The sequence below is a fragment of the Lagenorhynchus albirostris genome, chromosome 5, assembly GCF_949774975.1.
Source record: "Lagenorhynchus albirostris chromosome 5, mLagAlb1.1, whole genome shotgun sequence".
NCBI lineage: Eukaryota > Metazoa > Chordata > Mammalia > Artiodactyla > Delphinidae > Lagenorhynchus > Lagenorhynchus albirostris.
The window spans coordinates 61690504-61716295 of record NC_083099.1 but is presented as its reverse complement, the minus strand read 5'-3'; the positions used below and the strand labels follow the sequence as shown (position 1 = coordinate 61716295).

Sequence of the window (25792 nt, the reverse complement as noted above, 5' to 3'; positions counted from 1 at the left end):
CCACCTTAACTTTAGTTGCCAGAGAAGTTATACAGATGGTGAGTGATAAAATACAGCAATTCTCGGAATAACAGGTTATGTTAGGCTGGTGTAATCAGGACACGCTTCTAAGGGGAAGTCTGGAGTGGATTTGAGTAGGCAGATTTAACAGCATACAGAAAGGTAAAGAAAAGAGGATTTAACTAAAGATGTGTTTGAAGAACTGTGAGAAAATATGTGGCTGGAGAAAAGCGTTCAGGACAGTGAGTAGTTGGAGATACAGAATGAAAGCAAATTGTATAGGGTCTGGAAAGCCAAAATGAATGAGGACTTCTTAATGATAAACTGGCAGCATTTTGAGAGTTCTGGCTAACCCACAGCAAGATTTGGTAGTCAGTAAATTTTTTCATATCAGCGGCACATCATAGAGAGAAGAGGGAAATTGCAATAGAAAAAAGGAATCTGTGAGGCAAGCAAAGCTTGCAATATACTTTAATAAAGGTGCTCAAAGGATAACAGAGATATAATTCTAAAACAGACTCCCAGATTCACATCCTGGCACTGAGGAGGATAATCTAGTCTAGGAAGATTTCCCCAACCCTCCTCTTTTGTGTTCCCTGAGTCCCTCGTGTATTCCTTGGGCATTGCCCTTTTATATTATCTTATGATGATCTTTTACTCGTTGTCTAGCTTCTCCATTAGACTATAAGAGTCTTAAGAGAGGGACTGTGTCTTCTATGTTATAATTGCAGGACTTTGCTCAACCCTAGACCTAGAAGGTGTTCAATATGTGTTGGTAGGTGGGTGGGTGGATGGATGGGTGGATAAGGAAGTGTGATCTAACCCCTTGATTCTACAGATGAAGACTCTGGGGTTCAGAGGGGTCCAGTGGCCTGTCAAAACCACAGAAAGGTCCTAGAACAGTATTCTATGTAATACACCACATCCTTTTGTCTTGAACCATTCTAACCAGTGAGATGTGCATGGTTCACATCCTTGTTCTCTGAGACTCTGGTCACAGTAATGACAGCTGCTGTTTGTTTATCAGCTCTGCCAGGTATGGCATTTGACACTTGATTGTCAATCCTCCCAACAAGCATATAGGATAGAGGAATTATTGTCCTTTTTTTCTGATGAGGAAACTGAGGGGGTGGAGGGAAGGAAATGCCAAAGACAGAAGTGATTGTGATATGATAGGTAGAGGGAGTTTGTACTGACTTCCCAAAATGAGAAGGGAAAAGAAGGTTCAGACGAAGATAAGATGAGGAAAACCAGCCTGTGTGTCATTGAATGACTATCTGGGGCGTGGTGCTCTTGGATGGCCACACCCTCCTTAACAGCTTCTGTTTTTAAACCCCCGTGAGCCTCAGTTCCTAATGAATAAAATGGGGATAAGGATATCTGTGGTGCAGGAGTTTGTGAGGATTAAGTGTGAAATGTACGTAAAGCCCCAGGAGAATGTCTTACTTATCATATTTTCTCTCTTTAACTTTGGTTACTGTGGTTTTTCAATTTCAGGAGATGAAGTTTCAGTGCATTATGACCCCATGATTGCAAAGCTGGTTGTGTGGGCTGCAGATCGCCAGGCAGCCTTGACGAAACTGCAGTACAGCCTTCGACAGTACAGTGTGAGTGACCTGGGGCTGTGTCAGTGGCCCTGTTGTTCTCTGCATCTCTACAGCCAAGCTTGGTCAACTTTGTCCTTGTCAACTTATTTCCTCCAATTACCCATATGTCACTAACAGAATAATTTCACATGGGAGAATTTCCCATGGGTCAGAATAGAGTTTGAGGACTTCTTAATTTCAGCTAGAAAAGAAAGATTGCAAGACTAAAACTATTAGCATCAGTGTTAACCTCAGTATGAAATTTCTATTCATCCTGTAGATGAGGCCCCGACACGCGTGTGGCCTATAGTCTGGTGTTATTTTCTGTGAAGGAAGATAATTATGTTCAGTCTTATCCATTTAAAAGAGTTTGCTGCTTTTCTGTAGCCATTCATTTCCTTGGTGCAGTAAGTCCCGTACCACATTGATTTAGCTTCATAGAAGGACTTCTTATTAACCCATGATATTCAAATTATTATATATCGTGAATTTGATCAAACTTCCTTTTTCTGTGGCTCCACCCACACTGGCCTCTTTGCTACTCCTTAGACACCCCAGCATGGAGCCATGTGTTCCCGTTCTCCCTTCCGGAATATTCTTCCCCCACATGACTGCCTCCTCACCATCCTGAGCCCTGCTCACTGTGACCCTCAGAGTCCTCCAGGCCACCCCACAGAACCCTTTGCGTTCTCTCTTCCTTTAGCCAGCCTTCTTTTTCTTCATATCACCTGCCATTATATTAGATATTTGTTTATAGATATTGCTGTCATGTGTCCCTTGAATGTGGAGGCAAGGACTGTGTTTTGTTCCTCACTGTGTTTTGTTCCTCACTGCGTCCACAGTATCCAGGTCAGGGCCTGGCACCTAAAAGGCACTCAGTAAATGGCTATAAAATAAATGAATGAATGGATGAATGAGTGAATGAATGAATGAACCCAAGGCTCAGATAGCAGTTTTGCCTGGGATCCTATTTATTGGGTGGATTGGGGTTAATTTTATACCTTTTTAAATTTTTATATCAATGTGTCAAAGTTGGATTTTAGTGTTGGAAGGAAGCTCTTTTCAGGTCGTATGATCCTACCCATCCCCAGTGCAGCAATCTTACTCTGTGGTTTTCCTATTTCGTGGGTGTGTTCTGAGCGGCAAGTCTTCGATATCTTGCAAGTAAATCTCACTTAAGTTTCTTAACGTTTACTTGCTTTCCTAATCTGAGTCAATTAAACATCTCCACACTACCTACCCAACACCATTTCCTACATTGTCTTTATCATAGTAAATTACATAGTGTTGTGTGCGGATGTATAGTGATGGTGAAGTGGGTTTTTTCGTTTTATTTTGTTCTTTCTGAGGGTTATTCATAGTAGAAAATACTTAGTATAAAGAGCAGATGCCATAGAAATGTTTTTCTGAATATGTTGTTTTCCCCACTCACTGGGGACATCGGCTTTTTTTTCCCCCTTAGATTGTTGGGCTGAACACCAACATTGACTTCCTCCTCAAACTGTCTGGCCACCCAGAGTTTGAAGCTGGGAACGTGCACACTGATTTCATCCCTCAGCACCGCAAAGAACTGTTGCCCCATCGGAAGACCACAGCCAAAGAATTTTTATGCCAGGCAGCTCTGGGGCTCATCCTCAAGGAGAAAGCTATGACTGATGTTTTCAAAATCCAGACACAAGGTATGGAATGCTTTTCTCTTTCTTCTGCTTATCAAGATTTTATGAATAATCATTGAACATGCTTTTTTTTTTTTTTTTTTGGCTGTGCCACACAGCTTATGGGATCTCAGTTCCCAACCAGGGATTGAACCCAGGCCACAGTAGTGAACGCCCAGAATCCTAACCACTAGGCCACCAGGGAACTCCCGCTTTTCTTTCTTTATGCCACTCCTACCTCCCTTTTCTTCTGTCAGTGATTGACACCTTCCTCTGCTAAAGTGTTTTTTAGTGTGAAGTAGAGCTCCTCACATGACATGGGTGCGCCCATCAACACCCTTTAACCCATTAAATATAACTTATCACCTAACAGCGTAATGTAAAGAAGGAATTACTTTCAAGCAAACACAAGTTCTCCCCGCATCCCATGCTGATATCCCTTCCAACTTTTTTTTTTTTAATTTATTTTTCATTTCCTTCCAACTTCTTTTATTCACCACTCCTTGTGGCCTACTTTGTTGTATCCTCTGTACCTGCAGCAACTTCCTTGGTCCTGGAGACTAAAGACAGAGCGCCAGAGATGCTCAGATTCCCTTGGGTTACCCATGATTTATTGTTGAGTTAGTTCCTCCTCTATTTTCTATTCTGTGATCAAATTTCTGACTAGCTAGACACCTAGGTACTTCATTGTATCATAGAATCTGGGCACGGGGTGGGGGTGGGGGGCCTATGAGAGATTCATCCTGGCTGCCACACGCGTGCATCCCTGCTTCAGCATCCCTGCTGAGTTGTTGCCCAGCCTCCTAACACCTCAGGAAGCTGGAAATTCATAATGAAAATTCGTTAGTTAATTACAGTTTCAGTCAGTTCTCCGTTAAGAAGTTCTTCCCTCTAAATTGGCAAAATCTGAGCTCTCCCAAATTTGCTCCATAATGTTTCCTCAGGCTGTTTCTGATCTTTGGAGCAAACAGAAAAAAAAAAAATTGAATCCATTTATCCCTTTATTATTATTAGGATTATTATTATAGGATCCTGTTATTGGGATCTTTAATTTCTAGATTCATTCAAGAAGGTTACATTGAAAGCTTAAAATATAAAACTATATTTGGAGATTTGTGCTGTGTCCTCATTTGGTCCTTTTACATTAAATAAATGCATCTAACTATACCCCATCTGGTATTCCTAAGCCTGGACTTAGCATTTTTAGAATGGAGTGTCCTCTTACTCTCACTTTCCTTTTTAAAATTTATAACTAGCACAGTGAGGAGTTTCAGAATAAATTGCTTCAATTTAGCTACTCTGTAGCTCCTGGATATTGTCTAACAGAGGGTGAACACACAAATGTCTGGGGCGGACCAGTAACAGAGAAGAGTAAAAGAGGCCAGGTAAAAGAAAAATAGTGAGTGGTGAGGATTTGGGTGACCTGGAATGCATTTGTCCTGTCAAAAAAGGTGACCACTGTGCAGTTTATGTAACCAGAGGATGAGAATTGAGGCTGCAAATATTCTGATTTTCAAGAGAAACTGGGATATTTTTCATATAAAATTTCCTGAGCCGTAAATGAAAGTGTCTAATTTAAATTTAAAGCAATGAGAGGGCTTCCCTGGTTGTCCAGTGGTTAAGAATCTGCCTTCCAATTCGGGGATATGGGTTCGATCCCTGGTCAGGGGATCGAACTAAGATCCCACATGCCACAGGGCAACTAAGCCCACGCACTGCAACTACTGAGCCCACGCGCCACAACTAGAGAGCCCACATACTGCAACTACGGAACCTATGCACTCTGGAGCCCACGAGCCACAACTACTGAGCCCTTGCGCTTTGGAGCCCACGTGCCACAGCTAGAGAGAAGCCCGCGTGCCGCAACGAAGGATCCCACGTGCCGCCACTGAGACCCAAGGCAGGCAAAAATAAATAAATAAATATTTTAAAAAGAAGAAAATAGCTTTTAAAAAAACTTTTTAAAAAATAAATTTAAAGCAATGAATAGAACAAAGAAAACACATTTGAGCTGCTGATATAGGACCTCTACATTTTCTTTTGTTAGTAAGCTTGATGTTCATTAATTTGTTGTTGAATTTTAAATTTTTTCTAGATCAATACTCTCCTTTTGTATCCAGCAGTGGAAGAAGACTGAATATCTGTTATACCAGAAGCATGACTCTTAGGGATGGTAAAAACAGTAAGTAATGTTTTATTAAAAGAGGAATGTGCTTTGTAGAAATATAGCATATTTACCTGAAAAAAAAGGATTCAGTCTGGCCACTATCAATTACATTTTTTCAGATCCCTAGCCTAAACATTGGAAGGAAGCATGCTAAAATAATAGAATTGATTGGCTCTGGGTGGTAGAGTTAATGACTTTTTTTTTTTACACTTTTTCTATATTTGGTAACTATTTTTAAAATATGTCATAAAACGTACATAGCAAAATGACAAATGAAATATGACAAAACATTAGTGAGATTACCGTTGGATGGTGGGATTTGAAGCAGTCTTTTTTCCGCCTCTTCTTTGTACTTTCTTTGCTTTGCAGTTTTTCTTCAGTGAGCATGTATGACTTTTAAAGAAGAAAAACAGTAACCAGAACTACTCCAGGGAAGGATTGCCCAATGCTCAGGCAGCGTTAATGAAGGGGAGTCACTGTTTTACCCACCTATTGGTGGTGAAACTTAGGCATGGGAGGTGCAGTAAAACTTACTCAAGGCTAGTAAGTGGCAGAGCCAAGATTGATACCCAGTCTTTTTGACCTTGGCCCCTGTGCTATTTTCACCACTTTTCCAGTGGAAAATTGAGTTTTGATTGCAAACTAATTTGAATAGGCTCAGGAGGGGGCCTGATTTATTGTAACTTAAGTCAGGAAGGGCTGACACCTAAACCAGAAGGTGGTTTATAAACTTATGGCTGGAACAGTGTACCAGAGGAACCAGAATCCTGTGATAGCAGGTGGCTGTATCCCTCTTGCTGCAGGACAGTTTGCCTGGCAAGCCAGATGTACAGAGTCAGGGCTGGGACGACTGGATGGCCTTAAATGTGAGATGTCAATGAACTGTGATAACTCCATTATCAGAATGCGCCTACCAGGTAGAACAGAATGCTCCTGCCAGCTCATCACAGCACCCTCTGCCCCAGACAGAGTGAGATGTTCTGTGCCTCAACTCTGTGTAGATATCCAGTCATTTACTAAAAGATTCTTTGTTCACAAAAGTTGATTGGGTTATAGCTCTTTAGGTATTTTTTCTTTCTGAACCTAGATGGTCATTGCCCTAAGTGCCTTGAGTACATGGAAAGAAAGTTTGCAAACATCCCTTATAAAGTAGCATTCTGCAAATGGTCAACCTATCCATTTTATACTGGTGTATTTATTCCTTTCGTCCTAAAAAACAGCCTCCAAAATCTGGGAATATCTTACTCTAGAATCCTCTATGCTGAACACAAGTATCAGCAGCAAAGTTTCAGTGACCTCTTCAACCTAAATTAAACAGAAAAATCACATGTGTGATTGTAATTCAGATGAGCCAACTGTGTTATCTGGCATGGATCTTCACTAAGGCTCTGAGCAGTGTTTTGAATTATGCTGCATTTTTGGGGATTTTGCTTTTTTAATTTTTAAAGTAAATAAATATATAATTGAAAAGCCAATATGCATGCTGTTCACTACATCCTTTTGGTAGTATTTTTCAACAATAATCCAGGTCTGAATATAATAGCTTTCAGAATGTTATGGTGAGTCTCTAATATAATCAGTAGTGACCATGGTTGAATAAGAGAGTGCTCCAAAGAGGAAGTCTAAGAGCCCAGAAGCATTTGTGAATCTAAAGTAGAACAAACTCCTAATGATCTCAGTAAGAACGACCCAGCATTTTAAATATTCAGGGCTTGAAAAATAATCTTCCTTTGTTACTATGGCCATGTTTCACAGAACCCTGCCCTACCCTCAATAATAATGGCTAAGATTTATTGAGTGTTTGGTATATATCAGACACTTTGTTAAGCACGTTCCATGGATTATTTCATTTGCATTTCCAGAATAGGCCAATGAGATCAGTGTTATTATTAGTGTCAACTTTATAAATTGAGAACCATGTCTTAGAGAGATTAATAGTTTTCTTGAAGTCACACCAAAACTAATTGGTGGAGCCAGAATTTGAACCCATGCTCCAGGGTACATGTGCTTACCTAACACTGCACCATGCTAAACTTATATACTTTATTAAGTAGGTAAGAGGATATTAAACATATATTAAATTTATAAGAAGATGTTTAAGGTTCTCTTGTGGGGGTCAAGAGATACCTAGAGGAGGGAGGAACAAATTCAGTTACCCTATAATATATAAAAGAATTTAGAGTTTCCCTGGCAATGTCTTTACTATGATTTTTTAATTTTTAAAAAATTTATTTATTTTATTTTTGGCTGCATTGGGTCTTCATTGCTGCGCACAGGCTTTCTCTAGTTGCGGTGAGCAGGGGCTACTCTTCGTTGTGGTGCGTGGGCTTCTCATTGCTGTGACTTCTCTTGTTGCAGAGCATGGGCTCTAGGTGCGCGGGCTTCAGTAGTTGCAGCATGTGGACTCAGTATTTGTGGCACTTGGGCCCTAGAGCGCAGAGGCTTCGGTAGTTGTGGTGCGTGGGCTCAGTAGTTGCAGCGCGCAGACTCTACGGTGCGTGGGCTCAGTAATTGTAGCTCCTGGGCTCTAGAGCGCAGGCTCAGTTGTTGTGGCGCACAGGCTTAGGTGCTCTGCGGCATGTGGGATCTTCCCGGACCAGCAATCAAACCCGTGTCTCCTGCACTGGCAGGCGGATTCTTAACCACTGAGCCACCAGGGAAGTCCTTTACTATGATTCATTCGGCATTCATGTCAGTTAAATACTTTTCATATCTTACAAATTGAAAGAAAACTGATCTGGCATAATTGGATGTGTTTTCTTATAAGAAAGTTTAAAGATATTGGTAAGATATATGGGGAAAGTTTCATTCATTCATACATTCAGTACAAAGTTTTTGAAAAAAGAGATATTCTGAGTAATGTAAAGAGGAGAAAAAAAGATGTAAGAAATTTACCACTTGGCAAAGGAGAAGTGTATATGTTGGCAAGACGGACGGTATAGTGGTTAATAATGCAGGCCCTGGTGTCAGACTGTATGGGTTGAATTCCGCTCCCCTCTTGTCTGTGACCCTTGGGCAAGTCACCCTCTCTAAGCATCTAGTGTCCTCAGCCGTAAATGGGGATGGTGATGGCAGTTACTTCCTTGGGTTGTTGAGTGTATGAAATGCGGCAACACCTATAAAGCATTTAGCTCATTAGCATTTAGCTCATTGAATGACCTAGAGCAAGCAGTCAATAAACAGTAGCTATCATCATCATTATTATTAAATTATCCCCTTGCTACTATGAAAAGAACAAAATAGATATGTATGTCACATGTTAATTTTTAAAAGTTGGTTGCAGAACAATATTATAACAATATCCTATTTTTATAAAAGAAAAATATAAATTTGTGCGTTTGAAAAAATCTAAAAGGATTCACACATTAAATGTTTAGTAGTAATACATCTGGGCAGTAGAGGGGACTTTTTAGTTTATGAACTTCAGTATTTAACTTTTGTGAACATTTTTATTTTTGCAATTTTTAAAAAATATTTTTTATTTTATTTATTAATTATTTTTGGCTGCATTGGGTCTTCATTGCTGCGCACGAGCTTTTCTCTACTTGTGGTGAGCGGGCTTCTCATTGCAGTGACTTGTTGCGGAGCACGGGCTCCAGGCACATGGGCTTCAGTAGTTGTGGCACACAGGCTTAGTTGCTCCGCGGCATGTGGGACCTTCCTGGACCAGGGCTCGAACCGGTGTCCCCTCCCTTGGCAGACGGATTCTTAACCACTGTGCCAGCAGGGAAGTCCTATTTTTGCAATTTTTAAAAACAACTGATAAAGAGAAAAATCACTGTCATATAAAACTGGATGAGGGGAGAATCATAATGGTGTTTTATATGCCGAAGTCTTAATGTTCAGAGGAGAGAGAATTCATTCCACCTAGACAGACTCCTCCCAAGGACAGTGAGTGAGCGTGATGTGTCAGTTGGTGTGGCTGAGGACCAGCAAAGTGTGAAGGAGGAGCATGAGCAAAGAGGCACAATTGTGGGCAAGGCTAGAGGCATATATGGAGAATATTAATTGGCCCATTTTTTCCATTTGTTTGGAACACAGGGCTATGTAGAAGAATAGTGGGAACCAAGACTGGGAGTTTGATGCCTTCCATACCAGGCCAAGTATTTTGAATGTGGTGGGGACATGCTAGGCAGCATCAGCTGGAACGGTTGAGACAGGAAGCAGGAAGTTTTGGAAGGACCTCTTTGGAGGCAGCCAGGCCAGAAGCTGTGGGACTGAATCAGAGTAGAGCAATGGGAATGGACAGGAGGAAGTGTAGAGGACAGGTCCTCCAGGGGAAGAATTTGGCAGCTTTGTGTTGACTCTTGGAGGTGGAAAGCAAAGGAGAAGGAGAAGGCAAGAATGATAGGTTATAAACCTGGATGACAAGAAAAATGGTGTCAGTCATGGAGCTCACAGGTCAGGAGGGAAGGCAGGCGGAGTGGGGAGATGATTTGTTGGCTCCACCATATTTATTTTAAATTGCCAATGGAGGATCCTGCTAGGAGTGACTAACTAGAGTTCTGGAGAAGGAAGGTCAAGTCTGGAAACAGATTTGAGCTGGCAGCATCAAGATGCTGGTTGATGTGTCAGGAGTAGATGAAATGACTTTGGTCTGCATTCTCTACCCCACGAAATTTCCATCTCCTAGGATAGTCTTTAACCTATTCTGTAGTCACATAATGATATAACTATATTGTATATTATATTTGTAAAGTCTGCACTTTCACATTTATTTATTTTTAAAAATTTTTTATCTTTTTGCGGTACGCGGGCCCCTCACTGCTGTGGCCTCTCCCGTTGCGGAGCACAGGCTCCGGACGCGCAGGCTCAGCGGCCATGGCTCACGGGCCCAGCCGCTCCGCAGCATGTGGGATCTTCCCGGACCGGGGCACGAACCCGTGTCCCCTGCATCGGCAGGCGGACTCCCAACCACTGCGCCACCAGGGAAGCCCTCACATTTATTTAATCATTTACATTCTCATACCCAGTTGATGGGTCAGAATGGATCAGAAAAGCAAGATTTTAAATGACTTGGTCAAGATCACAGAGGTGATCTTGCCACAGATGGCAAATTTGGGTCTTAAGCCAGAACTTCTCTTTCCCAATTACTTACATTTTCTACTATGACACTACAGCCTTTCTTGTTGACGGGAAAGTATCTGAAATATCCTATAAACTTAAAAGAGCTAAAACTCCAGTTTTAAAAAAGGAAAGTTTGAAATACACCTTTATTGAAACCTGTCTGATTTTTAAATTTTTTTAATCTTTATTGTCAGAGAGTTGAAAGATGTTGATATCCCTAACAACTAGTTATCCTTAGGTTGAAAGTGATGTTTTCAGAATCTCAGTTACTGAATAAATGAATGTCTTCTAATTTTTCTTCAATTTCCCCCCTTTCTCCATAAAGATGTAACCATAGCTGTAACATATAACCGTGATGGGTCACATAGCATGCAGGTAAGCCTTTCTGGTTTTGTTCTACAGCTCAGAGCTGAATCTGATCTCTGTCATACTAAGTAGAGTATTTTTTAACTCTCTACTTTCTCTTAAGCCATTGATTATTATGACTATAATTAGGAGAATGTCATGAGCTTTTATTTCAGACCAATTTGGAGAAATTACCCCCTATACAGTTTCTGATTATTTATTCAGTTTGTCTGTGGGGTTCCTTAAGAATAAAAGATGGGTTAAAAAATAATAATAATAATAATAGTTTTGAATCAGACACGTAATAAGCCCCTAAATTATGTGAATGTATTTATATCTAAAGTAGTAGTTCTCAAATTTTTTGGTCTCAAGACCTCTGTGCACTCTTAAAAGTTATTGAGATTCCCCTAAGAGCTTTTGTTTGTATTAGTTACATCTATTAATATTTACCATTTAGAAAATTACACTGAGAAAAAAATTATTATTCTTTTAATGTACGTTTTTAAAATATACATAATGTGTAATTTACCATTTTAACCATTTTTAAGTGTACAATTTAGTGGCATTAAATACATTTACATTGTTGTGCAACCACCATCCATCTGCAGAACTTTTCTCCTCTTCCAAAACTGAAACTCTGTACCCATTAAACAGTAAGAGCCCACTCCCACTTCTCCACCCACCCCTCCTCCAGCAGTCACCATTCCACTTTCTGTCTCTGTGGATTTAACTACTCTAGGTACCTCATATAAGTGGAATCATTCAGCGTTCTTCCTTTTGTAATTGGCTTATTTCACTTAGCATAATGTCTTTGAGGTCCTTCTGTTGTTGTAGCATATGTCCAAATTCCCTTCCTGTTTTAAGGCTGAATAATATTCCATTGTATGTATATACCACACTTTATCATCTTTCAATGGACACTTGGGTTGCTTCCACCTTTTGCCTATCGTGAATAATGCTGCTATGAACATCGGTATACAAATATCTCTTCGAGACCCTGATTTCAGTTCTTTTAGGCATATACCCAAAGAAGTAGAATTGCTGGGTCATATGGTAATTTTCTTTTTAATTTTGGGGGGAACTACCATACTTTTTTCCATAGTGTCTGTACCATTTTACATTCCCACCAACAGTGCACAAAGGATCCAATTTCTCCACATCCTTCCTTGCCAACAGTTATATTCTGGTGGGTTTTTTTGTTTTGTTGTTGTTGTTTTTCTTTTTTTTAAGAAACCATTCTCAGGTGTGGAAGTAGTATCTGACTGTGGTTTTGATTTGCATTTCCATAATGACTAATGATGTTAAGCATCTTTTGGTATGCTGATTGACTATTTGTTTATCTTCTTTAAAGAAATGTCTATTCAAATTATTTGCCTTTTTTTAAAAACCGGGTTGGGTTTTTTGTTGAGTTGCAGGATAAACGGGGAAAAGTTTATTACAAGCACACATTCCATTAGCCAACAGAGCAATAACATTATCACGTGTCCTGCAATCTCTAGAAAATTCCACTGTATACTTGAGAAAATGAGGGTAAAAAAAGACAAATAACATTATGTTATTATGAAATTGTTTGACTTTGTGGAACTCCTAAAGGGGTTTTGGGGACCCCAAGGGATCCACAGGTCATACTTTCAGAATCTCTAGTCAAAATTTTTATGATAGACCTCAATTTTCAAAAGTCCATTATACGGGCAAAATGAAATGCTAAAAGGGTTAAAAAACAATATGAGAACTCAACCAAATTCCTATAGTAAGTATATATTCAGAGAATAGAAAAAATCATTTTTAGTACGAGCTAAGAGATTTCAAATCCTGCAAAATGAATTTATCAATGATGTGCTTTAGATTACCCAACGCTTTGAGACACATTGGTTTTCTTTCTCTGAGATTCAGACAAATGATGGGAAATCTACTTACTTTAGTATGTGAGAGTTGCAATTCATATTGGTACCTCTGGTTTAGGAACCCCTTCTTATCCCTTGGTAAATGGTAAATTAAATTGCAGATTTGTTCTAATCTGCTCATGGAACTACATTCACGAACTTAGAATGTGCTTCTGTAGATCTTTAAACAAAACTGTTCCCAATCTAACCTTTACGTCCTGAGAATTCCACAAACATTCAAATGGCTGTTTTAGTAGGTTCCAAAGCAGAGAAAAATGTCATATTTTTTAACTTAGGATAGATGAGAACCATGTGTAAATACTGCAGTGTGACCTATTTCACTTTAGCCTACATAATATATTTGAAAAGAATAGCCACAGGACTCTGACACTAACATGGGAATTGAAATGAAAAATAAAGAAAGAAGATTTAAATGAATTTTCTGTGTGTAAGGGAAATCTTTTTCTTGAGTGCGTATATGAGAAAGCATCCTTTTAAACAGAAAGGTTTCATGTCCTTTTGTCAGCTTCCTTGGAAGGTTAAGTGTGAAATCTGTTCTTCGGTACCCTCTCTCTCAGAGTAAGAAAATTGTGGTCAATCTCCAGCTAATTTATCTTCTTAAATCATAACTGAAACCCATGAATTGGATCTACATGTTGGTAAAATCTATCTAATTATGGGGTTCTGGCTTTTTTCATTACTAACTTTGGCACAGTAAAACTAAATTTGACTTTGGGTACTCAGAAATGAGTACGAACATGTAATATACTCAACTGAATTTTAATAATTTTGCTTACTTTGATCTGTATTTCTATTTCACTTTTTTATTGCTATTCTTAAATGAACCTTTTTCTGTAGCAGTATGATGCTATAGATATGTTCTATAACTTTTGTTTTCCTTTTAATTATCTTACTGCTGTTTCTTTCTAGAGTATTTTGTTTATGAATCTTAGGAGGAAATTTCCTACATGACTTTTAAAAAAAATATTTTACCTATTACCTTTTGAAACTTACTAGTAAAGAATTGATTTTGATTTTAATTCTGTAGGGTTGTTCATTTATTTTATTTTAAGGATCTTATTTTTCTGTTTTTTCAGATTGAAGATAAAACTTTCCATGTCCTTGGTGATCTTTGCAGTGAGGGAGACTGCACTTACCTGAAATCTTCTGTTAATGGAGTTGCTAGTAAAACTAAGCTGGTTATCCTGGAAAACACTATTTACCTATTTTCCATGGTAGTGTCTTTTCTTTATAATAACACTGTTGTGGGGGCTTCCCTGGTGGCGCAGTGGTTGAGAGTCCGCCTGCCAATGCGGGGGACACGGGTTCGTGCCCCATCCGGGAGGATCCCACATGCTGCGGAGCAGCTGGGCCCGTAAGCCATGGCCACTGAGCCTGCGCATCCGGAGCCTGTGCTCCGCAACGGGAGAGGCTACAACAGTGAGAGGCCCACGTACCGCAAAAAAATAATAATAATATAATAACACTGTTGTGGAGATTGGGAGAAAATTGCTTGACCAGAGGTATTCCACTGAGATAGTAGAAAGATCCTGCTTCCTTCTCTCACTGCTGTGACCTTTTCTCTGTCTCCCTTTCAGTCTGTTTCTTTGTCACATTTCCACCTTCTCTATTTCTCCATTCATCCCTTTTGTTCTCACAGATTCTCACTGACAGACACATATCCATTTCTTCCTTTAATTCTTAAACACCCTTACCCCCTTTTTGTCAGAGCGAATCTCCCTGCTCAGGGGGCAGTGTTCTCTCAGGGATTTGAGGCCTGAAAACTTCCCCCAATCACCATCCTCCTAGCACTGGGAATCCTGGGGACTTGGGAGGGTGACCATTGTGGGAGGAGTCTGTGGACCGAATACTCCTTATGGGGGCGGTGGGTGGGGTTAGTGGTGGTCTCGTGTCAGTCAAAGGATGGTTGGGGTAGGCTCGGCATGGATTTGGTTAGGAGCTTGTTAGAAGACCTTGGTGTTCTGCATGGGCGAAGAAAGGGAATGGATTATCAGATATACTGTGGCCTCTTCAGAGTCTTCTCACATTTGGGAACCATCTTCCAGACCACAGTCCTTTGTGATGAGATGCCTTTAGTATTCCAGTAATTAAACTACATATTTGGAGTCAAGGTTGATCTCATTTTACCAGGCATTTCTTGCCGTAGTCAATGTGCTAGAACAATATGATGGCAGAGGCCGTAGAGTGGAGTGGTGAAGGGCATGAGTTCTGGAGTATGAAGCTACTTGGGTTCAAATCCTGGCCCTACCAGCATCTGCTTGACCTTGAGCAAGTTAAACTCTCTAGGCTTCAGTTCTCCCATCTATGAACAGAAATAAATAAATAACAGAACCCAACTCATAAGGTTGTTGGGACCATCAATGACATTATATGTTCATATAGTTGTTAAGAAGAGTTCCTGGCTTAGACTAAGCACCTTATAGTGGGGTTGCTACTAAAAATGGCTTCCAGACAGTGGCTGTCTTTTACCGACAGTTATATCCTTTAATTCTTTTAATCCCCTGTGAGGCATGTATGCCATTACTTCTTTACAGTGGGAAACCAAGACTGAGGGGTTTAGTAATTTGCTCAAGGTACAAAGCTAAACTAGAACCATGGTATTAAAGATGACTGATATTTAACAAATAGTTTGAAAATAATCATCACCTCAGGTCTATTAGTAAAACTATAGTGATCTTAATTTCATTTCTGATTTATGTTACAAATATATGCCCCATAAATATCATTTCTATTTATAGGATGGCAGTATTCAGATTGGCATTCCAGTCCCCAGATACTTGTCCGCAGTGAGCTCAGAAGGAACCCAAGGAGGTGCCATAGCTCCTATGACTGGAACTGTTGAAAAGGTAATGATGTGAACGTATGTAGAATGATGTACATTAAGTCCTAATAAATGTCTTTGTTGAACTTTGTTGTATATATTCTTTTTCCCCCTCTCTAAATCTTGCTCATAGGAAAGCATCCATTTCAAGAAAACAAGAGGATCTATTATAGATTCAAGTTCTATATTACAGTGAAAATACCATTTACCTAATTTTTTTTTTTTTTTTATGGCTGTGTCGGGTCTTCGTTGCTGCGCGCAGGCTTTCTCTAGTTGCAGCGAGCAGGGGCTACTCTTTGTTGCGGTGCACAGGCTTCTCATTGCAGTGGCTTCTCTTGTACGGAGCACGGGCTCTAGGCACGCGGGCTTCAGTAGTTGCAGCACACGGGCTCAGTAGTTGTGGCTTGCGGGCCCTAGAGCACGCGGGCTTCACTAGATGGTGCGCGCGGGCTTGGTAGTTGTGACTCCTGGGCTCTAGAGCGCAGGCTCAGTAGTTGTGGCGCACAGACTTAGTTGCTCCACCGCATGTGGGATCTTCCCGGACCAGGGATCAAACCGTGTCCCCTGCATTGGCAGGCGGATTCTTAACCACTGTGCCACCAGGGAAGTCCCCATTTGCCTAATTTATGATAAAGACTCTTCTTTGAAGTGGGAATTTCCATCAAAGTACAAATAATCAAGGTTGTCTTTATATGATTAAAATGACACATTCACCAAGCATTATCCAAAATTTGAATGGTATTGGTGAAGAACAATGTGGTTTGGTGTTGAATGCCACATATATTCAGAGTTGAGATCTTCCAATGGTGGTAGATCAGTAGTCTCCTTTTATATACTTACATATAGTAGAGTCCCCTTAAATGTATTTAAGTCATAAAAATTCAACTGTATGTTCTTGGTACCCATAAATAAAAGAAGAAAACAACTATTTAAATAGTGTGAGTGATTTCACCCACCATTCCTGTCTGGAAATGTTTGCCCCAGAAGGGCAACAGACTTGAGGGACTTGGACCTGCCTTTTGCTCATTCAGTCTCAGTTCCCACAGGCCTCTTGTAATATGGGCATCCCTACTCAGGGTGTACTTTTAAACATGCACTTTTTTCCCCCATAACTGACCTAAACCCAGATCATTGATTTCATTGAATGCTACTAAAGTTATCACCCAGCATTGGGTGATTGTGGGGCTCTCAGACATGTTTCTCATTTTTCACAGTTTTGACTGTACACATTGACTTCAGAACCTAACTCTACTGTGTGATGTTTCTGAAAACTACTTGATAACCATGTTAACCAAGAAGACAGTAAAACCATATGGGATATATGAGTTCATTTATACTTGAAAAAAGGAAAATAGAGATATTTTTCTGTGTTGCCAGTAAGTTTAATTCTTTCACATGAAGATTGTCTATGCATTTACTACACAAGGCCCTAAAGACTTGAAACACTATCCTAAACAACCTAAAAACTAGAAAACCAGGCAAGACCCTCCACCCTGCCTGTCGTGAAAACATTTAAGTGTAGTACAGGCATACAGCAGAGAGATTGCAGGTTTGGTTCCAGACCACCACAGTACAGCAAGTCACATGAATTTCTTGGTTTCCCAGTGCATATAAAAGTTATGTTTATACTACACTGTAGCCTGTTAAGTGTGCAATAGCAGTATGTCTTAAAAAAAAGTGTACATACCTTGATTAAAAAATACTTAGATAGATGTATAACCGAATCACTTTGCTGTACGCCTGAAACTAACACAACATTGTAATCAACTGTACTCCAATATAAAATAAAAATTTTTTAAAAACCTGTATTGCTAAAACATGCTAACCATCATCAGAACCCTCAGAGAGTCATAATCTTTTTACTCATAGAGGGTTTGAAATTTTGCAAGAATTACCAAAATGTGACACAGAGGCACAAAGTGAGCAAATGCTGTGGGAAAAATGGCGCCCATAGACTTGCTTGATGAAGAGTTGCCACAAACCTTCAATTTCTTAAAAAGAAAAAAAAAGAGCAATATCTGTGAGGCAAAATAAATGTGAAGAGCAATAAAACGAGGTGTACCTGTAGTCAGTCCTTCCCCGTTGGTGACATGTCTTGTCTGTGTATTCATGAAAACACAAAAGGATCTTGAAATACATTAAGTGTATTCATCTGATTCAAGGAAAACTCAGTGGGTTAGGGGGCAGGGATGGGTAGCTAAGGAGTGCCCCCCACTGACAACAGTGCCCGCAATGCCAGACTGACCTGTGGGTCTCTGATTTGTGCCAGTATGTTTGTCTTTGGCAGATAAGACAACCACACAGACACACACTTCTGCTGTGTACCTTTATATACCAACTCCGTGGACCACAAAGGACCTCTGTGTTTTTAAATATTAACCTGTCACTCTGACTCTCTAGGTGTTTGTGAAAGCTGGAGACAAAGTAAAAGCTGGAGATTCCTTGATGGTTATGATCGCCATGAAGATGGAGGTAAGTGAAATCACGGGTTCACTTGCCAAATAAACTATGGGAGCTATCAGTCCCAATCATTCTTTTGTCTTATTTTGTAAATTAAGACCATTTTAAATATTAAGAACCATGGATTGATGAAGCATTAACTGCAGGAAACAAAACCAAACCATCCTTCTCTTACATTTTCATTTTGTGAGATTGTGCCTGTCATTAGTGATTCTGAAATTATCAATAGCGTAGAGTCAGGCAGTAACCCAACAGAATATTAGCTACTGGTATTTTCTAAGGCCATACCTAGGATGCCAAATATCAGTATCAAAGTGAAAACCTCAGTCAAGTTAAATTAGCTGTTTAGGTTTTTAGATGGTTAGAAATTGTAGGCCATTGGTTCTGAGCCCTGGTCACAAATTGCACCGGGGAAGCTTTTTGCAAAAGTACCTCCCAGACCAGTTGAACTGGGATTTCCTTTAGGGGAGCCCAAGGATCAGTAGTTTTTAAAAGCTTCCCAGGTGAGAGTCTACTGTGAAGCTTGAGCTGAGAATTACTAGCTAATTCAGAGCTTCCCAATTATTGACCAGATGCATCAAGGTAGTGATTCTTCTCAATCCCCAAGCGCACCATAAAACTGTTATTATTTTCTCTGTGTGCTGTGATATGAGAAAGGTCGGGAAGCACTGATACATGACAAAACATCAAAATAATTGGCTTCATTTTTCACTTTTCATGTTTCTTGACTTGGTGTGTGCTCAACCCTCATTAGCATCACAGCCATTGTTTGTCATGCCTTTTGTCTTTGCAGCATACCATAAAGGCTCCAAAGGATGGCACTATCAAGAAAGTGTTCTACAAAGAAGGTTCTCAGGCCAACAGACACGCTCCTTTAGTCGAGTTTGAGGAGGAAGAATCTGACAAAAGGGAAGCAGAATAAACTCCATTAAATAAGCGGCCAATTAAGCAGCCTCTTAAGTGTAGTATCTCTACACCAAAATGGGAAAGTGCCTTCCTGCTTTTCTCGGGGTCTGATGACCAGCACTTTTACTAAATGATTGTATGATTGCGCTTAAAACCGTTTCGTATTTAAGAATCATATACTTGGGTCACAAATACAATAAATTATCTCAGAATATTTCATACTAATAAAATGATACTTTTTTATTGGGAGACAATATAGTTTGTTTCTGCCTCAAATTTTATACAATGTAGTGTTTTTAGGAAGGTGAGCAGCAACTTGATCAAAGGAGAACAACTGAAAAAGAAAAGGTCATTTAACTAAATGAATTATTTCCTAGTCACAGTCATGATGAAAATGGACAGTAACATATTTCAGAGACAGATGCCATAGCACTAAACCTAAGAGTTTTTTTGCCAAAGAGTAACTTCTTAGGTAGTTTAAACACATGGATGCTATTTGTTTCTTGTTTTTGTGATTGGAAAGTTTCTATCTAGACTGCCTCTGCCTTTATTGTACTTTCTAAGCTTGTATAAATATATATACACACACACATGCTTTTGTGTATATGTATTTTATACACCTACATATTATATATTTAAATTGTATGCTAGAACATATTTTTTCTAGAAATGCACTTTCAGTCCCCTGCATTTTCAGGTATCCACTGAAGTGTTAAATATTTGTTGAACTGAGTTCTTACTGCACACATGAGATTATGTTAAATGTTATAGAGAATACAAAGAAATTTAAAAATATGGTCTCTGTACTTTTAAGATACTGATGATTTAATTGGGGAAATAAGACATAATCATGTCGAAAGTTATGTGGGAAAACAGTCAAATCCACAATTAAGCAATTCCATTGTCCAGAGAGTGGTGAGAAAGGTACCAAATACTAAATTTGGAAACACTGAGTTCTCAAGTAAATCTGATCACACAGCTTAGTTAGAATGTCCATTTTTCCAAAAAGGCAGCATGAAACCTAGCACACTAAGACGTGGATGGGGGTGAAGGCTGATGGCGTATGACTGGGGCAGGACATGTCTTCTAGGAGCTGGGGGGAAGAGAGTCCTGTGGGCAGGTGTGCTCAGGGTAGGTTTCATTAGGAAGGAGAACCCAAGGGCAGTAGCAGGGGTGCAGGGGGGTTGCAGACTAGAAAGGAAGGAGCTGTTGAAAATGAGTAAGTTGTGTTCTATATCTGGGAGCAGATCTGCCCGATTGGAGTAGGAGGTGCTTGAGGGTTAGGGAGGGACAATAAGAGAAAAGGTATGAAATTTAGGTTGGGACCAGATTTTTTTTTTTTTTTTTTTTTGCGGTAAGCGGGCCTCTCACTGTTGTGACCCCTCCCGTTGCGGAGCACAGGCTCCGGACGCGCAGGCTCAGCGGCCATGGCTCACGGGCCCAGCCGCTCCGCGGCATGTGGGATCTTCCCAGAACGGGGCACGAACCCACGTCCCCTGCATTGGCAGGCGGACTCTCAACCACTGCACCACCAGGGAAGCCCGGGACCAGATTTTAACTGGCATGGAATGGCAGGTTTGGATTTTATCTTGCAAGTTGTGGTTACACTGAATTATTTTTCAACAGGGAAAGCAGTGATTTTGAAAACAATTATCTGGCTGTTAGTGCCCCTTTAAAAACAACTTTGACATTATTTCACAAGGTTGAACATTTGTATACCCTGTGACCTAACATCCCACTTCAGAAATGCACAAATGCACTTGTGCACCAAGAATGTTGATAGCCACATTACCCATAATAGCAAAGCACTGGAAACAGTCCGAGTTGGCTGGCAGGAGGAGTAAATAACTGGTATGGCGCACAGTTGAATACTATGTAACAGCAAACTAAACAAGAGCATCAACGTGGATGAATCTTGGATTCATAGTAGTGAAATAGCATGTACCAGGAGATATACACAGTATGGTACTATCTTTACAGTCTTCCAAAATCAGCAAAATCAACTATATTCATATATGTAAAATAAAGCTATATTCTTTCTTTTTTTTGATTGAGGTATGGTTAATTTACAATATGGTGTCAGTTTCAGGTGTACAGCAAAGTGATTCACTTATATATCCTTTTTCAGATTCTTTTCCATTATAGGTTATTACAAGATATTGAATATAGTTCCCTGTGCTATACAGTAATTCCTTGTTGCTATTTTATGCATAGTAGTTTGTATCTGTTAATCCCATACTCCTAATTTACCCCTACCCCCCTCCCTCTCCCCTTTAATAAAACTACATTCTTTAAAAAGTAGAATAAAAAATTTAAAATTAAAGACAGTGATTAACTCCAGGTATTAAGCAACGGGTTGACATGCACGAAGCATGTACAGGTAGATGCAAGTTACTGTTAATGTTCTAGTTGTGGGGCTGAGTGTTTGGTTGGTTATATTTATTATGCAATTATGTTACAAAACTAACATGTTACATATGATTCAAATAATGTTTTAGAAAATTTCATCTGGCAGTAACTTGCAAGTTGAATGGAGGAGGAGAAGACTAGAGGCTTGAGAACCAGTTAGGAAGAGGTGCTTACAGATAGATATTTAGGCATGAGGTAGTAAAGGAAGAGGCCATCTAAACCAGTGCTTTTTTTTTTCTTTTTGGCCACGCCACGAGGCCCTGGGCAATGAAAGCACGGAGTCCTAACCACTGGACCACCAGGGAATTCCCTAAACCAATGCTTTTAACTATAGTTTTAGCAGCGCAGTCTTCTGCCCTGCCCAAACAAAACTTCCTCTGTTGACAAGAGGAAGAAGCAAAGGTGCTCTGGTGGAAATTTGGGGTTGCTGTATGCCCCCTTTCATATCCTTCAGGGGAACAAGATAGTTATTCTCTGTTTCGTTGTTGAGGGGCTATGTAGATCACAGGTAATAACGTGTAGAGAAGGAATTTGAAGCCAGCCATCCCAATTACCCACATACTGGCGAAATTCTTTGAGATCATTGCTGTAGTACTGTGTGAGCAGAGTTCCTTTGCACATGACTGCATCTGTTTCTTCTAAAACATTCAGGGCATTTGCTGTATACCAGGGCCTCTGGAAACAAAGATGGTAAGAAATGGTTTTTGCCCTCGCCTCAATTAAAGGGAAAGAGGATCCAGCTGTATAGAATAAAGTACTGTAATTGATGGTAAGTAGTATAATATGCTTGGGCACCAGGTGCCACGGAGGGGCTCAGATGAGTGGAGTAATAAATTCTACTTTGGGTCAGGAAGCTGAGGGAGCGCAGTGATATTTGAACTGGGCTTTGGAGGAGAGCCATTTGCCAGAGGGAGAAAGAAGGTAAGACCAGGCCATTGCAGGGAGAGGGACTAGCAGGGCTAATAATAACAGTGAGGTGTGAAAATGCACACTGTTCAGGGCACAGAGGAATCCAGCAGAGGCGGGACCATGGGGCGTGGCCGAGCAGGGCTGGGACGCGGCTGCCTAGCCGGGGAAGGACTTTATTCTGGGGGACGTGGCTGCCTAGCCGGGGAAGGACTTTATTCTGGAGGCAGTTGGGAGCCCTGCAGATTTTCAAACAGACAGGTTTTTCAAAGTTATTTCTGTCCACAGTCTGGAATACAGATTGGAAAGTGGAGGGAGACTGGAGACAGTGTGTCCAAAAGAGGCACCATATATGGAAGCCTGGCCTGGGTGGTCCAGGTCCAGAAGACAGGCCTCGGTGTACATCTCCTTGACTTAAAAGTAGCTCTTCTTTTGGATAAGATCCATTTATAGGCATGGATCAAAACCTGAGCCATATTGTTGGAAGAAAGTCATTTGTTACCTTATCTTTGACAATAGCATTCTGGATACAGTGTGTTTAGGTCTGTAATAGCCAAGAAAACAAAATCTAAGAGCCCTGATAGTTGCTTTTTAGTCACTGAGGAAGCCACATAGCATTGTAGGCAAAACAGCTTTGGAATTACAATTCTTGCATGCCGATCTGAGCCTTGCCACTTACTGTAGTGTCTTGGGCACGTCCTTTACTTCCTCTGAGCTCTATCTGTGAGCAAGGGTAGTAGCACTACCTCACAGAGTTGTTGTGAAGATTAAATGAGAAAATACAGAGGCTGCCTTTAGCACTGTGCTTGAAACATCATTTATACTCACCTGGTAGTTATTAATTTCTTAACTTCAGCTATTGCTTGAGAGCAATTGAGAAACTGCTCTAAATTAAGCCCAGCTGATCATCCTTGCCAGCCAAATTCCCAGGTCCCATGGTGGCGAAAAATCCTGCCTGGTCATGCATCACCCTGTCCCCTCTCTTCACTCCCTCCCTCAGCTCTAGCCTGCTCCAGGGCCAGCCAGGCACCTGTCCACCACAGGCAGACTGTGGTGCTGCCAGGGGAAGCCTCCGTCAGCCCCACACCCCCACACCCCCCACCGTCAGCCACAGTCAGCTGCCAGGCTGGCATGTTCCAGAGCCTGCCTGCTAATGGGACAGAAGCACTCCCAGCAGCAGCTCGCCTCTTGCACAAAGGCTGGGCCTGCGCTTGCTCCATCTTCCACATCGGTTGTCACACACGTGTGTAGCTGGTACTTGGAGGGGAGACCTTGGTATCCGGCTGAAGCCTGTTTGAGTGGGCATTAGTGTTCCGCTGGGCAGCATTGTAGGGAAGTCTCTTACTTAGCTCAACTATCTCTTTTTTTCTTCTGTGACTGGCTTCTCTTGCACATGTGCCATTCTGAACTCTCCAGTAGTTCTCTTAGGAATATTGGACATTGGAATGTGCGTCTGTGTTCTGCCTACACGTGGCACTTCTGTTGTCGTTAAAATATTTACAGTGTTGATGGTAATACTTTGCACTTCTGTTGCACCTTTCATCAGAGGATCTCAAAAAGCACTCCTAGATATTCACACTAAGCTTCAAAATACCCAGGAAGAGGAAAATGTGATTTTAAACTGTGTGGTGAGAGGGGAGGAGATGGATGTCCCCAAATGCTTTGCTCCAAGCCCAGAGCACAGAGTCTTGGGTCATTAGTCCCTTCCTGCTAATGACACACTGCTCCCTGAGGGCTGGTCCCAGGGAGTTGCAGCCGTGGGGTTAGCAGTTCTCCAGCGACCTGCCCGGGCTCTCTCGAAGTCTCCAGCTGGGTAGGAGCAGTCTTGCCTACCCACCCCCACTCCCTGTGAGTTACCCTGGGGACACCATTTCTTCTGGACCTGGGCCGCTGTGCCTGGGCCGCTGGCAGATCATAGCCCTGATACCAGTGATGACCCTGTCACCCTGACATTTGTCTCCCATCTGCTGGATCCTAGGAATCAGAATGTCTTTGTGCCACTAACTGGCTCAGATTCCCGCAGTGAGTTGCCCTCCCCTTAAACCTCCAAGCACAGCCTGGATGTAACCCCCTCCCTCCTAAGATGGCTAACATTCTCTGTTCACACCACCGCTGGTTAGTATTTTGCTAAATGCTTTGATGAGATTTGAAATAACTCTCATTCCAAATACACCACTCCCACCCCAGAAGAAGATTTTAAAAAACGCTAACAACAACAAAGAAAAGTAACTTGTTACTTCTCTGTGTTCCCAATTATTCTTACTCCTTTCTCATTACCACCTATATTATAAAATCACATGGTTGAGCTTCCCTGGTGGGGCAGTGGTTGAGAGTCCGCCTGCCGATGCGGGGGACACGGGTTCGTGCCCCGGCTCCGGTAAGATCCCACATGCCATGGAGCAGCTAGGCCCCGTGAGCCATGGCCGCTGAGCCTGCGCGTCCGGAGCCTGTGCTCAGCAACGGGAGAGGCCACAGCAATGAGAGGCCCGCGTACCGCAAAAAAAAAAAGAAAAAGAAAAAAAAGCACATGGTTTTCTCCATTCCTGAAAGCATGCTTCATGTTAATTATAATGCAGACCGGCACCCGCCTAAGTTTGTTCCCCTGTTACCCATCTGGCCCCATGCAGAGCTTCGCTTTTTGATATGCCCGTCTAAACAGACTTATCCTCAATTGCCCTCGATCTTCCCTGCTCCTCTCACAGGCCCGACCCATCACACACCTTAATGCTGGAGTCATTCCACCCGAATTCAACACATCAAATAATTATTGAAGAGCTCTTACACGCAAGATAAGCCATAGATCTTTATTTAGTTCCTTAGCCACGTAAATATTAGTCTCTTCTCAAATAAGTATTAACTTAATTTTGGAATAGGTAATATATTCCCATGATTCAAAATCCAAAGATGTATATTAAAAGATACACAGTGAAAATCTCCCTCCCACGATCACAGCCCCCTCACCTCTGCCAGTAGTTAACCACTATTTTTTTTGGCCGCACTGCACGGCTTGCAGGACCTTACCCGCGCCCTCGGCAGTGAAAGCGTGGAGTTCTAACCATTGGACCACCAGGGAATTCCCTATTTGACCACAATTGTTTGTTGTGTATCTTTCTGTTACCCGAAAACTGAGCTCGCCTCGGTGGGCCAAAAGACACAACCAAGCCAAAGATTGGGAGAAGGAAGGGTTTATTACTCACAGCAGGTAAGGAGAACACCAGGATCTTTCCCAAAGCAGTGTCTCCCCAAACAGCAAAACTGGGGACCTTTTAAGCTAAGGGTACGTACATATTCATACAGGGGCTTGGGTGGTGAATGCATGTTCATGAAGGGGCTGGAGCCGAGGAGAATTCAGTGTAGAAGTGGAGCAAAGGTTGGCAGAGTCCAAGTTTTAGTTGATTGAAGTCACAGAGGGTCAGAAAAGGTCAACATCATCATTCCCCAAATTCTGACCAGTCTGGGATCTTAGCTTGTAGTTAACACCGGTGTGGGGATCTGAGTTCCTGCAAACAACTCAGATATGTATTAGATCGTTAGGTATCCCTTGAAGAGCACTCTGTTGGCTATTG

The 25792-nt window shown here is 41.2% G+C and overlaps 1 protein-coding gene across 2 annotated transcripts in view; it reads left to right on the top strand.

The window, feature by feature from the left end:
- Positions 1–19165, top strand: part of MCCC1 (methylcrotonyl-CoA carboxylase subunit 1) — a 63662-nt gene extending 44497 nt beyond the window's left edge. Inside the window, exons 12-20 of one of the 2 annotated variants that reach the window (XR_009540684.1) lie at positions 1498–1607; positions 3049–3265; positions 5337–5423; positions 10801–10850; positions 13801–13938; positions 15463–15570; positions 16760–16921; positions 17946–18017; positions 18799–18864. Coding sequence is in view for 1 of the 2 variants with exons in the window: in XM_060150086.1 (XP_060006069.1) it covers positions 1498–1607; positions 3049–3265; positions 5337–5423; positions 10801–10850; positions 13801–13938; positions 15463–15570; positions 17946–18017; positions 18799–18927 (911 nt within the window). In the remaining variant the exon portion in view is untranslated. Of the gene's footprint in view, positions 1–1497; positions 1608–3048; positions 3266–5336; positions 5424–10800; positions 10851–13800; positions 13939–15462; positions 15571–16759; positions 16922–17945; positions 18018–18798 lie in introns of both variants that reach the window. The other variant, XM_060150086.1, reaches the window with a different exon arrangement.
- Positions 19166–25792: the final 6627 nt, after the last annotated feature.